This window comes from Ranitomeya imitator, chromosome 4, assembly GCF_032444005.1.
Source record: "Ranitomeya imitator isolate aRanImi1 chromosome 4, aRanImi1.pri, whole genome shotgun sequence".
NCBI classification, from domain to species: Eukaryota; Metazoa; Chordata; class Amphibia; order Anura; family Dendrobatidae; genus Ranitomeya; species Ranitomeya imitator.
Window position 1 is genome coordinate 578,677,919 of NC_091285.1, and position 14,079 is coordinate 578,691,997.

General features: G+C 41.5%; 2 protein-coding genes across 6 annotated transcripts in view; one reads left to right on the forward strand and one right to left on the reverse strand.

Moving 5' to 3' along the window:
* Positions 1-5,060, forward strand: part of ZWILCH (zwilch kinetochore protein) — a 106,336-nt gene extending 101,276 nt beyond the window's left edge. For all 3 annotated transcript variants that reach the window (XM_069766398.1, XM_069766401.1, XM_069766399.1), the window contains 2 exons: positions 1,247-1,352; positions 3,059-5,060. In XM_069766398.1, the coding sequence (XP_069622499.1) occupies positions 1,247-1,338 (92 nt within the window). In that variant the 3' untranslated portion in view covers positions 1,339-1,352; positions 3,059-5,060. The remainder of the gene's footprint in view (positions 1-1,246; positions 1,353-3,058) is intronic.
* LCTL (lactase like) overlaps positions 2,531-14,079 on the reverse strand; it is a 48,517-nt gene continuing 36,968 nt past the window's right edge. For 2 of the 3 annotated variants that reach the window (XM_069766403.1, XM_069766404.1), the window contains 7 exons: positions 12,377-12,538; positions 11,971-12,245; positions 11,266-11,392; positions 8,764-8,963; positions 6,395-6,458; positions 3,624-3,668; positions 2,898-3,156 (listed from right to left, as the gene is read on the reverse strand). In XM_069766403.1, coding sequence (XP_069622504.1) covers positions 3,041-3,156; positions 3,624-3,668; positions 6,395-6,458; positions 8,764-8,963; positions 11,266-11,392; positions 11,971-12,245; positions 12,377-12,538 — 989 coding nt within the window. In that variant the 3' untranslated portion in view covers positions 2,898-3,040. Of the gene's footprint in view, positions 3,157-3,623; positions 3,669-6,394; positions 6,459-8,763; positions 8,964-11,265; positions 11,393-11,970; positions 12,246-12,376; positions 12,539-14,079 lie in introns of all 3 variants that reach the window. The other variant, XM_069766402.1, reaches the window with a different exon arrangement.

Sequence of the window (14,079 nt, forward strand, 5' to 3'; positions counted from 1 at the left end):
TAGTCATCTGATGGGGGGAGAAATATATATTTTTTTAAGTGTATGGAAAAGAAAAACCTGATGAAAACAATAGATAATTTTCTGATCGGCTTTCTTTAGAGGACCTGTCAGCATGATTTTGTAATGTAAAGACATAGCTGTCAATTCTGCTGTGACACTGTACAGCCCCAGGCTTTTGAAATAGAGGAGGCAGGTCACTGAAAAAGCTGTAACCTGTCACTGAAAGGCCAGAGGCAGGCGGAGGGGCTGGTGAGTTGCAGATTGGGAGGTGAGGGCCCCGTGCTCAGTCCGGCCCCTGTGCACCGAAATCTAATTAGCAGGAAATGTCAAATGGTGATTAAAAAGCATCTACAAAGTGGATTCCTTCATCAAAGGTATCAATGTAATCAGTATTACAGCGCCATTACAGTAATGTCTTAACCTGTCAGCATGATTTTGTAATGTAATCTTTAAGTACATACTTTTCTAAACATATAAAAAGCAAAATCTAGAAGAAAAAAACATTAAATGGAAGCATACTTGGGACTACAGAACAGAAGAACTTGGGTATTCTGCTTACAAGTAAATGAGATTTAATGTAGAGTAATGCACCTAGTATAGATTAATTCTATTGCTGCATTTACATTAATTGGAAATCTACTCGGGACTACAGAACCGGAGAAGGACTTGGGCATTCTGGTTACTAGTAAGCTGAGCAGCAGTAGTCAATGTCAAGCAGCAGCCGCAAAAGCAGACAAGATTTTAGGGTGTATAAAAAGAGAGAGGAAATCCTGCGAACCTAACGTATTGTTACCCCTTTATAAATCACTGGTGAGACCACATCTAGAATATGGGATCCAGTTTTGGGCTCCACATTTTACAAAGGATATTCAGAATTAGAATCCGTTCAAAGACGGGCAACTAGATTATTACAAGCGATGAAAGGCCTCTCATCTGAAGAAATGGTCATAAATTAAATAACCTAATATTTGATGCTGTGCCACCACACCATTACTGGAAGGTTTGGAGCAGCAGAACTACAGACAATATGAACATGATATTAATGTATTGCATTTATTTGAGATTTACTGTGTATTAAAAACTTCTGGCATATTTAGAAGCCAATGTTCCTCTTTATCATCTGTTCGGTCTACGTACAGAGTCACTTTACATTCTCTTATGCCTGTATATACATGGTAACGCTTATTTTCATGAACATGTTTTCTTGTGGAGTTGATTTGATACCATGTTATTATTCTGTTGCTAGATGTCCAGAATGACATGGCAATGAGCGGAGATAGTGAAGACATTCTGTATTACCAGTCACAGATCAGCTGCAGTCAAGTGCACTTCTTGTGAAAATGGACAGTCCGGTAATACCACACGAATACCATTGCAATATTACTTTGTAAATGGTGTCTTCTGTCCTCTGTTATTTAGTTATGTCTTTGTTCTAACTAGGGCTTTAGTCACACAACCATCTTTCTCATTCATGTGCTGACCATTTACTAAAAAAAAAGGCCCCAATTTTTTTCAGATTGGCGTTTCGTGCATCAGTCTTGAGGGGCGTGCAGGAATAAGATGCGCTGTCTTCGTGAAGTGGCGCATGCTACTTAATGGATTAGGCGCATCTCATCAGGGGCATGTGCCTCACCGGCAATGTTATGTTACTCCAGTCAGGGATGCCACCACTTTAGATTAGTTTTGATGGACAGACATTTCCATGACCTGTTCCACCCCTGTCCCTCCCTAGTCATGTCCACTTTTGCAGACGTGGCCAAAAGTGGAGTGAAAACGCCAAAACGTCAAACACTTTTCAACTTTGGTGGGACCATCTAGGCTTAAATTCAAGAGCTTGCCAACTTTAATGGGTATGGGGAACCTATTAGACCTTTGCCAAATCTAATATTTGAATCCATTGACTGATATTTTTATGGAAGGTCATATTACTTTGCTTTCATATTGTCCCGTATTGGCTCTGTTCTGTATGTGACATACTGTTGTGTTATTGCAATATGGGCAATAAAATGGAATCTGTCATGTCTGATATCGCTAAGGTTAATTTGCAGATTAATGACGTTATGGAGGTGCCCATCCGAGGACGTAAATTAACTTTTTCTGCTGGAAGCCGTCGGCTTTCAGTCCTCAGGCGTTTCCAGTGTATTTCCAATCACTGCTCACAGCACTGAGAACAGCAGCTGTAAGTACGCCCTGGCAGTGACTGACAGCCAGCTGAGCAGAGCGAGCTGTCAGTCAGTGTCGCGTATGCTTACAACCACCGTTGTCAGTTCTGTGAGCGGTGACTGTAATTGCCTGCATGTCTGAGAGTCTGGATAAATGGGGTTAATTTTTTGTCCTAGGTGCCGCACCTCCTTAGAACACTATTAACCTGCAGATTAAACCTATATCTGCAGGTTAATTGTGTTATTGGACCAAACAGGTTCCCTTTAAATACACTTTGCAGAATCACTTACCAACCACTCTTTATTTTTATTCTTTTTTAGTCTTAGAAATGAGAAACTGTATAGTTGTAAAGAATGATATGTCACCATTCATTTTACTGTAGATTTATTAACACATCTTGTGAAAAATAAACTCTTTCCACACTGTATCTATTACACCAGCAGCGTTGTCCATAGTCCACATCCAAAGGCTTTTCATCAGTCTACGACATCATGAAGATCAGTCCAATGAACTGCACACAAAACATTCAGCATTGCTATCCCTGTGCCCCAAAGTTTTTTGCTGTAAACCTTTTTGGCAATGTTCTGGTCTGTGGAAGGGCGCTGCTTCTTGGCATATATATTAATTTTGTTTCGGATTCCTTTCCTAATTTGATAAGCTCAATAAACTATAGGGAAAAACTACAATCTACAAGTCACTACCCAACAAGTGTACATACTCGCAGTCCTCTTCTGTGAAGGCCACATAGAAGCTCCGTTTCTCACGCCATGCCCTTTCTTCAGTAGAGAACCAGATGAAGAAGTCTTTAAGTCCTTGTTCTGGGCGGAGTTGACAGCACTCATCAGATTGTGATTTTCTGTGTACCATGTTCTTTGTTCTACTTCTTTCTGCGCAGGAGGATCATCAAGAGCACAGCGCTGATGAGAATGCACAGAGTGCAGACCGTGGGCACCACAATCTCCGTCACCATCTCCATGTGGCTGGTCAGTGGGTCTAGGATGAGAAAATTCCACAATATGAACATCAAAGTATTGGATGGTCTAGCCCTGCAAGCTTTCGTCGTTATATTTATCAGAAATTCCAGACTGCTATGTGATTTACATGTAAAGCATCCTAATAAATGTATCACCATGACTTTCCCTCCGGTAATAACATTATTTTGCATGATAGGAGGTGAAGGGATCCTGGATCAAGATGGCGATAGACATAGAATATTTACTGACAATCAGGATGGCCAGTATCACTCTTTAACATGTCTGTACCGTGTGTGAGCTTACATGGTAATGCTATGGAAAGCTCCAGTGTCTCCTATCTCATGGGAAAGCTATAACAGAGGATATCACTAGATTACATTCCAACAGGTGTAACAATCTATTTTCCACCAAGATCTCTTGTATGTACAAAGACGAGTTCTCACTTAGGGCATATATATCATATGGGTTTTTGAAAGCACATCTTACCATAAATTAGCCGCAGTAAATTTGCAGCCGCATTCCTCTGTTCCTCTGATTTTTTTTTTGTCAAGAAGAAAAGAGACAAAAGTGGAGTGAGCATGGAAAGCTGATGACGTAAAATCCTGGACAATCCCAAGTTGTTACAGCTCCACGACACGAGGCTTGGGGTGCTGTGTGTTCACACAGGCGCCCCTAAATCTTAACCATCTACATACAGGGATTTTCTGTGATGGATGGGCATCCTTTGCATCGGTAACCATTACAATGCAGAAATTTCTACATCCAAACTTCATTGTGCTTTAATTTGTTCCATACAGCACCACCATTTTAACTTTTCTGTAGTAGCACCTTAGTCCACAGTACTCTGCGACATTGTAGAATGATAAGGTATTGCAGCATCCTGCTTGAATAAACATTCCTTGAATATATCTAATAAAATAGCATTGGACTCAACAATGTTGGTATTAATGAGAATTATCCCGTTGCTAGAGGGCTAATGTTGTGTCTTGCCTCTCTGTTTGTCTTGAAGAGAATCTGTTAGACAGATTTCACACCCCAAACTATTTCTATCCACATGTACCTCTTTCAAAGACTAGTCCAGCAATACCTTCACATGGCCTCCAGCACTGAGAAAACTGTGTTTGAATTAATAAGCAAATGAAGCTGAAGGACCATGGTAGGTCTGTAGCCTCGCTCCAGCTCTATCCCAGCTCAGCGCCGTTTGACTGACAGTTAATTTGCCTCAAGTCACACAGCTTAGGGTCTGTTAGACAAGAGGAGGCTGTCACTCCAGCTCTATTCTCCGCCTAGTGCAGAGGCCTCAGGTCTACCATAGTTCTTAAGCTTCATTAGCATATCGATTCAAACACCAATTTCTCAGTAACAGAGGAACAGACTTGACCATGTAATGGTATTGCTGGACTTTTCTTTAAAGAGCTACATGCAGCATGCAGACATAAATAGTTTGGGGTGTGAAATCCTGCAGACAGATTCCCTTTAATCTTCTACAGGAGCACGTAGCGGCTTATGAAGGGTTTGTCTCATATGGATATGGAGTACTGTTCCATACTGCACATAGAAGGAATGTTACAATAGGATCCGTGAGCACCCAATCAAGGAATATTTATCAAGGAATATTTATCTTGCAAAATTATTTTCGAGCAGACACAAACATAATTTTATGTATAAATTACCCCAACTTCATATCAACATTTTGAAGAGCATGCCTCAGAAGTGAATCTTGTGGTTTGGAAAAGCTGAATTGTTATGTATGTAAATGTGTATCCATGGTTTGTCCAGTTCGACTTGACATTATTTTTCTTTCTACGTGAAATTGACATTATTTTTCTTTCTACGTGAAATACAATGTTCATATTTTCTGATGTTTTTATATATTTGAATCCAGTGTCTGATTTGCAATATTAATAAAGAACAAAACATGAAGTCTAATGGATGTGATTAATATTAGTAATATACAATTCATACACTACAGAGGTCAAACAGTATTTTAAATGTCGTCATCATCGAGGCTTTGTTCTTTGTCTCTTTAGACTTTTCCATAATTTATTAGGCATAAGATTCCCACACATACAGCCAAATCCCCTTCTTCCCAAAGTCTTACTATGGACCAGGAAACTGAAGTATTGAGTGGTTTCTCGTGTTTTTGAAAGGACATGAAAACAAACACTGTGTGTAGACCCATGCTCATGAGATGAGTCAACTAGTTTGGTGGGTTCAGTTGTCAATCTAATATCTATAGTGATACTCAGCCTGATACCTATACATGTTTGGATTGGTAGCGGTCTGACTTTCATCATCCCAGCACTTCTATCTCATTATTGTGTCCTTTGTCTGCTATTCGAGTGATTGGGACAAAGTTGCAATACCCTAAACAGCTGCTACTAAATGCACAGAGTAATTTAAACAATGCAGAAACCACTGAGCTCATAGACCCCCTGCCTCTTTACACCCAGAAATCGATATAGGTACTAACTGTCTAACCGTATACCAACCTGATATTGATACCAACTTAGAGTCCATCAATGCAGAGATGCTCCCATAAGACTCAACATTTATTCCATTATGAATAAGGCATAACCTGCTGAAACATGCAGGTCAGCCTCGTGGAATCATCTTTGCATTGCTCAACTATTTCTAAGTTTGATGTTGAGAAGTCTGGGTCCAGGCAGATGTCTATGCAAGTTGTCGGTGAGCTAATTTTTGGTGCATGTTCAATCGGATATTGAAGTCCTATCCTAAGATAAGAATAGACCATCAATTTTTACAGAACTTGAAAACATATCATAAATCTCTCATGAGAAACCCTTTAAAAATAACTATAGGATTTGCTATGAATGTCTAATAGGATGTGGGTCGCACGTAGGCGGCTTTCTGCCTTCACTGCTATGATCGTTCCGTAAACAGCTCAGTGGGGCATTCGGGACCCCTTTAGTTTTAGTAGACCTAGTGCAGAAGAGAAATATGAAAATACTAGTGCTCACCAGGAATGCAAAAGTAGAACTTTTTTTATTCCTCATCTACATGAAAAAGCAATATTTCAACATTTTATTGTCTCGGCTTGACAAAGTCCATAAAAGTAAAATCATGGTGCTGGGGGAATAAAAATCCTACTTTGCTGATCTTGTTTCTCTGAGTGCTATGGCCATTTTCCTATAGCACAGAGAAGGTCCCCAATTTGACACGTTATTTTAAGTTATCCCCTCACACTATAGATTAGTGTCACTGCACACTTGCATACACAGCTCATATCGATTTACCTTCCGCTAGGAGTTGGTTGGTAGTAGAACATGTCTCTGTAGAGATTCGATGCCAGTTTTCCACCTGAAGAAAATAAATTTTAGTAACTTAATATGTGATCCATCTGCATAAAGGAAAGTATGTTAACATATACATACTTATTCGGCTTAGGCCGGAGTCACACTACAGCGAGATACGGCCGAGTCTCGCAGGTTAAAACCAAGCTCTGGCAACGGCACTCCAGAGCGGAGCATGCGGCTCCATGTATTGCTGTGCGGCCGCACGCTCCGCTCCGGAGTGCCGGTGCCAGAGCTTGGTTTTAACCTGCGAGACTTGGCCGTATCTCGCTGTGTGTGATCCCGGCCTTATACCAAAAGGATAATCTTTGCATAAGCTGAGTTCATGGAGGTTTGGGAATATGTTGTAAATGTATATCTGGGAATACTCCTGACGTATACATCCACTGTGTACAAAAATGACATTTAGGCCCCCGTTTTCACACCTATCGAAGACACTTAAACACGTAGACCCATTCAATTGAATGGGTCTTCGCACATGTTAGTGTGTTTCCCTGGACCTTGTGTCCATGGGCAAAAAACGCTGATATGTCCTTTTTTTATCAGCAGCACTGGACGCAAAACGTCCCGCACATGGATGACATCCATGTGTCATCAGTATGCCATGTACCAGCGCCTGGAAAAAAGCGGTACTGTTCCCATGCGCCGGGTGCTGAAGACAGCTTGGATCATTGTCACCAGGTCTCACTGAGTTCAGCGCAACCGGGCGACAATGATGGGAGTTGTATTCAGCACCCATTGTGTGTAAAATTATATATTTTTTTAAATGTCATGGGCCCCTTGTGTAACTTTAATAACCAGCCGATGGAAAGCCCACGGCTGGGGGCTGATGTTACTAATTGAGAAGGAGGCTAATATCCTAAAATGTTCCCAGGCTATTAACTTTACTTTACACTTTACTGGTTAGTTTACGGGGGACCCCATGAAAAATATAACGTAGGGTCCCCCTATAAATTCTAACCAGCAAAGGCTAAACAGACATCTGTGGGTTGATATTAATAGCCTGGGAAGGGGCCAGGAATATTGGCCCCCTTCCTAGGCTAACAATATCAGCCCTCAGCTGCCCCAGAAATGGCACATCCATAAGATGCACCAAATCTGGCGCTTAGCCTTACTCATCCCACTTGCCCTGGTGCTGTGGTAAGCGGGGTAATAGGTTTGGGGTTGATGTCAGCTGTTTTATGGCTCTTTGTACTTTCCCGCACTGCAGTACTTTGCTCGTCAGGACAGAGAAGTACACCTGCGTGGGTATACAATGCTGGGGACACACTGTGGATGACAGGGACACGTCATCCACACGAAGTAACAAGGAGGACGGCATCACAAGAAAAAGAGGCGCCGGACCATGACTAGCGACACCTCTCGACCAGATTGCTCCACAGGTGAGTATAATAAAAGGGTTTTTTTTGTCTTGCAGGTAAGTGTGTGGGCAGATATACAACATTATAGAATGCTATATATCAGGCCTGAAAGTTGGTGGTCTTATCTCATATCGGTCCAACCTGGTGACAGGTTTGCTTTAAAATGCTCAAAACTATCTGCTCCCTCCATATAACACAAGAGATGCTCTCACAAATCACTGAATTATCTGCATACTCTTTTCCAATCCTAGCTGCTAGTAATATCTCCTCACACCAAGGCTGTTGAAGCATGGCAAAAGTAAAAGAAAAAAAAGTTTTTAAAAATATGAAAAAATATAAGTTCAAATCACCCCCCTTTGGTGATCAAAAGAACGTATATGCACCAAAATGGTATAATTAAAAACATCAGCTCGGCACGCAAAAAATAAGCCCTTATACAACCCAAGATCATGGAAAATGGAGACACTACAGGTATCGGAATATTGCGCAATTTTTTATTCTTTTTTCAAAGTTTGGAATTTTTTTTACCACTTATATAAAAAAGAACCTATACATGTTTGGTGTCTATGAACTCGTAATGAGCTGGAGAATCAAAATGGCAGGTCAGTTTTAGCATTTAGGGATCCAAGCAAAAAGGCCAAACAAAAAAGTGTGGGATTGCACTTTTTTTTTGCAATTTCACCGCCCTTGGAATTTTTTTCCTGTTTTCTAGTACAAGACATGCTAAAACCAATGATGTTGTTCAAAAGTACAACTTGTCTCGCAAAAAATAAGCCCTCCCATAGCCATATTGACGGAAAAACAAAAAAGTTATAGCTCTGGGAAGGAAGGGACCGAAAAAAACGAAAATATCCTGGGTCATGAAGGGGTTAAGAACTTGAGACAACCTCTTTAACTGTGTGTGATGGGTCAGACTAAATTTTAATTTTAGAGCAGTGGAGAAACGCTTACCTCTCTGAAATTAGGAAATCCATTGGCTCGAATGATCTTTTTGTAGAAATGTACAGATGCCTTTGGATAACGTGGTTTGCTTTTGCTCTTAAATTCAACATAGTAGAGTCCAAATCTTTCTGAGAAGCCTTCATCCCACTCAAATTTATCGAGCAGCGACCAAGCTGTGTATCCTTGGATGTGAACGCCATCATTTATAGCTGCCACAAAGAGACACAACTTTCACTATATAAAGTTTCTGACTTTTAATTTCATTTTCACTGTGTAACATGATAGACTCATGCATGGCACTAGCTGCAGTATTTGTCTGTTATGTCCCTGGGCATCATGCCGACTCCGTCTGTATGTGGCATGGGGTTTTTTTTTTGTTCATGATAAATGCTGCATTATGTGTTTTGCATAAGGAACAATATATAGTTTCAATGCTAAAATTGGGAGACATATAGACTGGCTTGGACTGGCCCACAGGAGAATCCTCTGGTGGGCCACCCCCCTCATATATGAGCAGTACTTGGCACTATATACTTGAATCTCTATGTACAGACAAAGGCATCATCTTATTAATTTAACAATCTATTCTGTTTATTGTTACAATGGGGGAAAAAGTATTTAGTCAGCCACCAATTGTGCAAGTTCTCCCACTTAAAAAGATGAGAGAGGCCTGTAATTGACATCATAGGTAGACCACAACTATGAGAGTCAAAATGAGAAAACAAATCCAGTCCGATGCAGCATATCTAATATATAAAGCTGAATGTCAATCACTTTTTATCGGTTATTTATTCTTTTATGATGTTTAAATATATGTTCATGCGATTAAATAAAGTGTGTACGGTATGTATGTATGTCCGGGATTGGCATCTGCACCGTCGCAGCTACAGGCACAAAATTTTGCACAGTCACACAGTCTGGACCCCGAGAGCGTCATAGGCTATGTTGTGAGGTGAAATTTTAACCCCGCGCGTTCCAATTCACGAAACATTTTTGTCCCTATCTACATAATGGGGGAAAAGTGAAAGGAAAAGTGTTGGAGGCAAATTGACAGCTGTCATGTGAACAAGGGGGACTTAAAGAATGAGAGCGATGGCACCAAAGAGTATATACCGTACAGTTGCTAAGGTGGGGCCCCGACATGGGATACTCACCACACACGGGGATATGAACACACACACACAAAATGCGCCACACACTACCACTTGCTTGAACACATACACCACCCTCAGCACACATTTCACCACACATACACCAACCTCGCCACATAAAGGTTGAAACACAAAAGTCGCCCCTCAAAACTAGCCACGTGCAAAATTCGTCACATGCAAAACTCGCCACACGTGCAAAACTTACCTCGTGGAAAACTTGCCACATGCAAAATTTGCACACGCGGAAAAATTGCCACATGCACAAAAGTTGCAACACATGCAAAAGTTGCCTCACACAAAACTTGCACATACTCAAAACGCACCACACATAAAACTCGCCACACGCAAAACTTGCTGCACACAACTTGCTACACTAACCTGTCACATACAACTCGACACACAAAAAAAGTTGCCACATAAAACTCATCTCACAAAAGTCGCTACATGCACGCCGCCAAACGCAACTCAACACACAACTTGACACATGAAACTCGCCCTAAAACACACACAAGTTTGGTTTTATCCTTCAAAAATAAAACTGATTAATAAGCAGACAAACTACAAGAGCAACGAATGTACCATATAGGAAATACGGCAGCTGACAGTCACATGACCTGTCTATTATGTGTATGTGTGAGCTAATATATACTGCCAGGGGGGAGGGCTTCCTGTTGGCTGGGGATTTATCAGGCTGCCAATAGCAACCAATCACAGCTCAGATTCTATTTTGCTACAGTTAATTAATCTGAGGCAACAAAGGACATTCTCCGTATAACAAAGCTTGTGTGAGGTAATAGCATGTCAGTTAGGGTGCGTTGGTGGAAAGGCTGATGTCAGTCATATTAACTCTATGTGAGAGGATATAGAAACTGCCAGTTACAGACTATTTTTACCACAATAATGCCTCATAAGAAAAGGAATTCCATGGCACGAATGTCAGCTGATGCGAAAAGAAAAGCTGCATTACGGGCCAATGAAAAATGTGAAGACTGAGAAACAAGGTTGACACACATGAGAACAGCAGCTGCTTCCTCAAGAGTCAATGAACTTTCTGAGCAGAGGGAAGTGAGGCTTGCAGACAAGAGAACAAGAGCTGCTTCCTCAAGGGCCAATGAACTTTCTGAGGAGAGGGAAGCGAGGCTTGCAGACATGAAAACAAGATGAAATATATGTTGTAAAATGCTTCTATTAGCTTAGTTTTTGCCTTTTAATAATTACATTTCTATCTACTTGTTTTGTTGTTTTTGTGTGCAGAATAAATTTTTGTTAACACATTCTATTTTGCTAACAGCAGTTATTAACCCGGGCAGTACAGATAGTAGAACAATAAATTTCCACTATCCATCTATAGCTGTCTCACCTTTCAGCATCTCATTGATGTAACCTTTGAGGTACTGTATTCTCCATTCATCACATAGCTGGGTACACTGCATTTTCTCTGACACTCCATTCTCTGTTACTAGCACCAGTGGGTTTCCGTATTGGGTCTGACAGAAAATTATTGCAATAAAATTCATCCATTGAATGTAATGTGCTAGATTAACAGATACAGTATGATGGAAAACTGAACAAACGGAGGTGAGAAACAGAAAAAAATCCCTTTGAGGCCATATGCATAGAGCCGTATTTAATCTCCCAAGTGCCTACAGTATGTACTGTAGAGCCATGGGCACTACATGTGCTGCCTCTTGCCTGCTGCAGGATATTCAATCCTAAGCAATGGTTTGAGGCAAGAATATTTACATCATCTGGCACAATTTTATATACTTCGTATGTTATAAGCATATAGAATGACCTTGTTGGTTGTTGCAAGACGTGTATGGGTCTGTAATTTGGCCTTACGCTACGCTAAAAACATTAATTTTTTTTTTTACATTTTGAGCTTCTATAAGAAATAAATGCCAAATTCCTATAGGAATTTAATTTTCTTTAAAAAAAAAAAGTATGTACTGTAGGTAGCCCGTAGGGGGAAAAAAATCCTGTTTTTTAGACCTTTACGTAAAAATTGCTGAAAATAAGGATTATGTTTACTGCATTAGAGATGTCAAGAAATAACATAAATTACCTTAACAAAATTTAGCAGTCTGCGGAAACCCCATGGGACAGAATACAGCCACTTTGACTCTGGCTCAGGCCACTTGGGGTCCACCAACTCTGTCAGATCTCTGTCTGTGAAGTAACTTGGCCCCTGTGTGGATGGGAAGTTTCTGCTTGTGATATATCTGGTGGTGAAGTGACCTACCCCAAGAAAGTCACTTGTACCTTTAACATAGGCCTTCTCTTGAGAGGTTAATATAGGAAGTCTTGACATCCCCAGACCCTGCTGTATGCTCTTCTGTCCTGAAAGTAGGAGATTTATCATACATACTTGGCAGTGGGAATGCTTATACTTGATAAACAGTTTCCTACTTGAACCAACAGAACAATAGGACTTTGTCAGTCTAAAGCCCCGTACTGATGGGCTCACTTGCCTATATATTCTTTCATGATCTGTGGGTAGTCTCCATTGTAGAGAGGATTGGCAAACCATCCAAAATTAAATTGTACAAATCTTTCAGCAGCTTCAATGTCCTTCTGGTTGGAGATATCTACTGGCTCTCCCCACTCTGTAGTCAGCGAGATCCCTATCATTCCTGTAGAAGAGGGAACGCGCAAACAGAATAAATGCAAAGCAGTGAATAATAATAATCTTTATATAGTGCCAACATATTCCGCAGCGCTTTACAGTTTAACAGTTTCAAACAGAACAGTCATAAGTAATAACGTTAACAATACAATAATTAAAGCGAAATAAGACGACCCTGCTCGTGAGAGCTTACAATCTACAATGAGGTGGGGGAGATACAAAGTACAGGTGTGTATTTACAATGATGTATTTACAATGATGGTCCAGCCATCTTCAGGGGGTGGGGGATAGATGGAGATAGTGAATGGGCTACACACACACACACAAACATAAAATGACTTTGATTAGTGAACGTGGTAGGCCGCTCTGAACAAATGTGTTTTGCGCGAGCGCCTAAAACTATGCAAATTGTGGATGGTCCTAATATCTTGGGGTAGAGCATTCCAGAGGATTGGTGCAGCACGGGAGAAGTCTGGAGTGGGAGGAACGGATTAGTGCAGAGGTTAGTCGAAAGTCATTTGCAGAGCGCAGCGGTTGGTTAGGCCGATAGACAGAAATGAGGGAGGAGATGTAAGGGGGTGCCGCACTGTGGAGAGCTTTGTGGGTGAGAACAAGTACTTTGAATTGTATCCTGTAATGAATGGGCAGCCAGTGTAACGACTGGCGAAGAGCGGACGTGTCCGAGTAATGATTAGCCAGATGGACAACCCTGGCTGCTGCATTAAGGATGAACTGGAGAGGGGAAAAGTCGAGTGAGGGGGAGGCCAATTAATAGAGCGTTACAGTAGTCCAGGCGGGAGTCGATCAGGGCGACTGAGGGTTTTTGTTGTTTCCATGGTGAGAAAAGGGCGGATTCTAGAGATGTTCTTTAGGTGTACGCGGCACGAGCGGGCAAGAGATTGTATATGGGAGGTGAAGGAGAAATCGGAGTCAAACAACACCCAGACAGCGCGCCTGCTGCCTGGGTGGTGTTATGATGCCACCCATGGAGAGGGAAATGTCAGATTTAGGGAGGTTAGTAGATGGCGGGAGCAGAAGAAGTTCAGTTTTTGAGAGGTTGAGTTTCAGATAGAAAGCATACATGATGTTGGAGACTGCAGACAGACAGTCAGTGGCGTTCTGTAGTACAGCAGGGGTAAGGTCAGGGGAGGATATGTATAGTTGTGTGTCATCAGCATAAAGATGGTACTGAAAGCCAAATCTGCTGATGGTCTGTCCAATTGGGGCCGTGTAGAGAGAGAAGAGAAGGGGGCCAAGGACTGAGCCTTGAGGTACCCCAACAGTGAGAGGAAGAGAAGATGAAGTGGAGCCAGAGAACAGAACACTGAAGAAGTGGTCAGAAAGGAGGAGAACCAGGAGAGAGCAGTGTCCTTAATGCCTAGTGACTGGAGTCTAGAGAGTAGGAGAGGGTGGTCAACAGTGTTGAAAGCTGCAGAAAGATCGAGAAGAATGAGCAGAGAGTGGTCACCGTTACATTTTGCTGTCAGAAGGTCATTGGTCACTTTGATGAGTGCAGTTTCTGTCGAGTGTAGGGGGCGGAAACCGGAC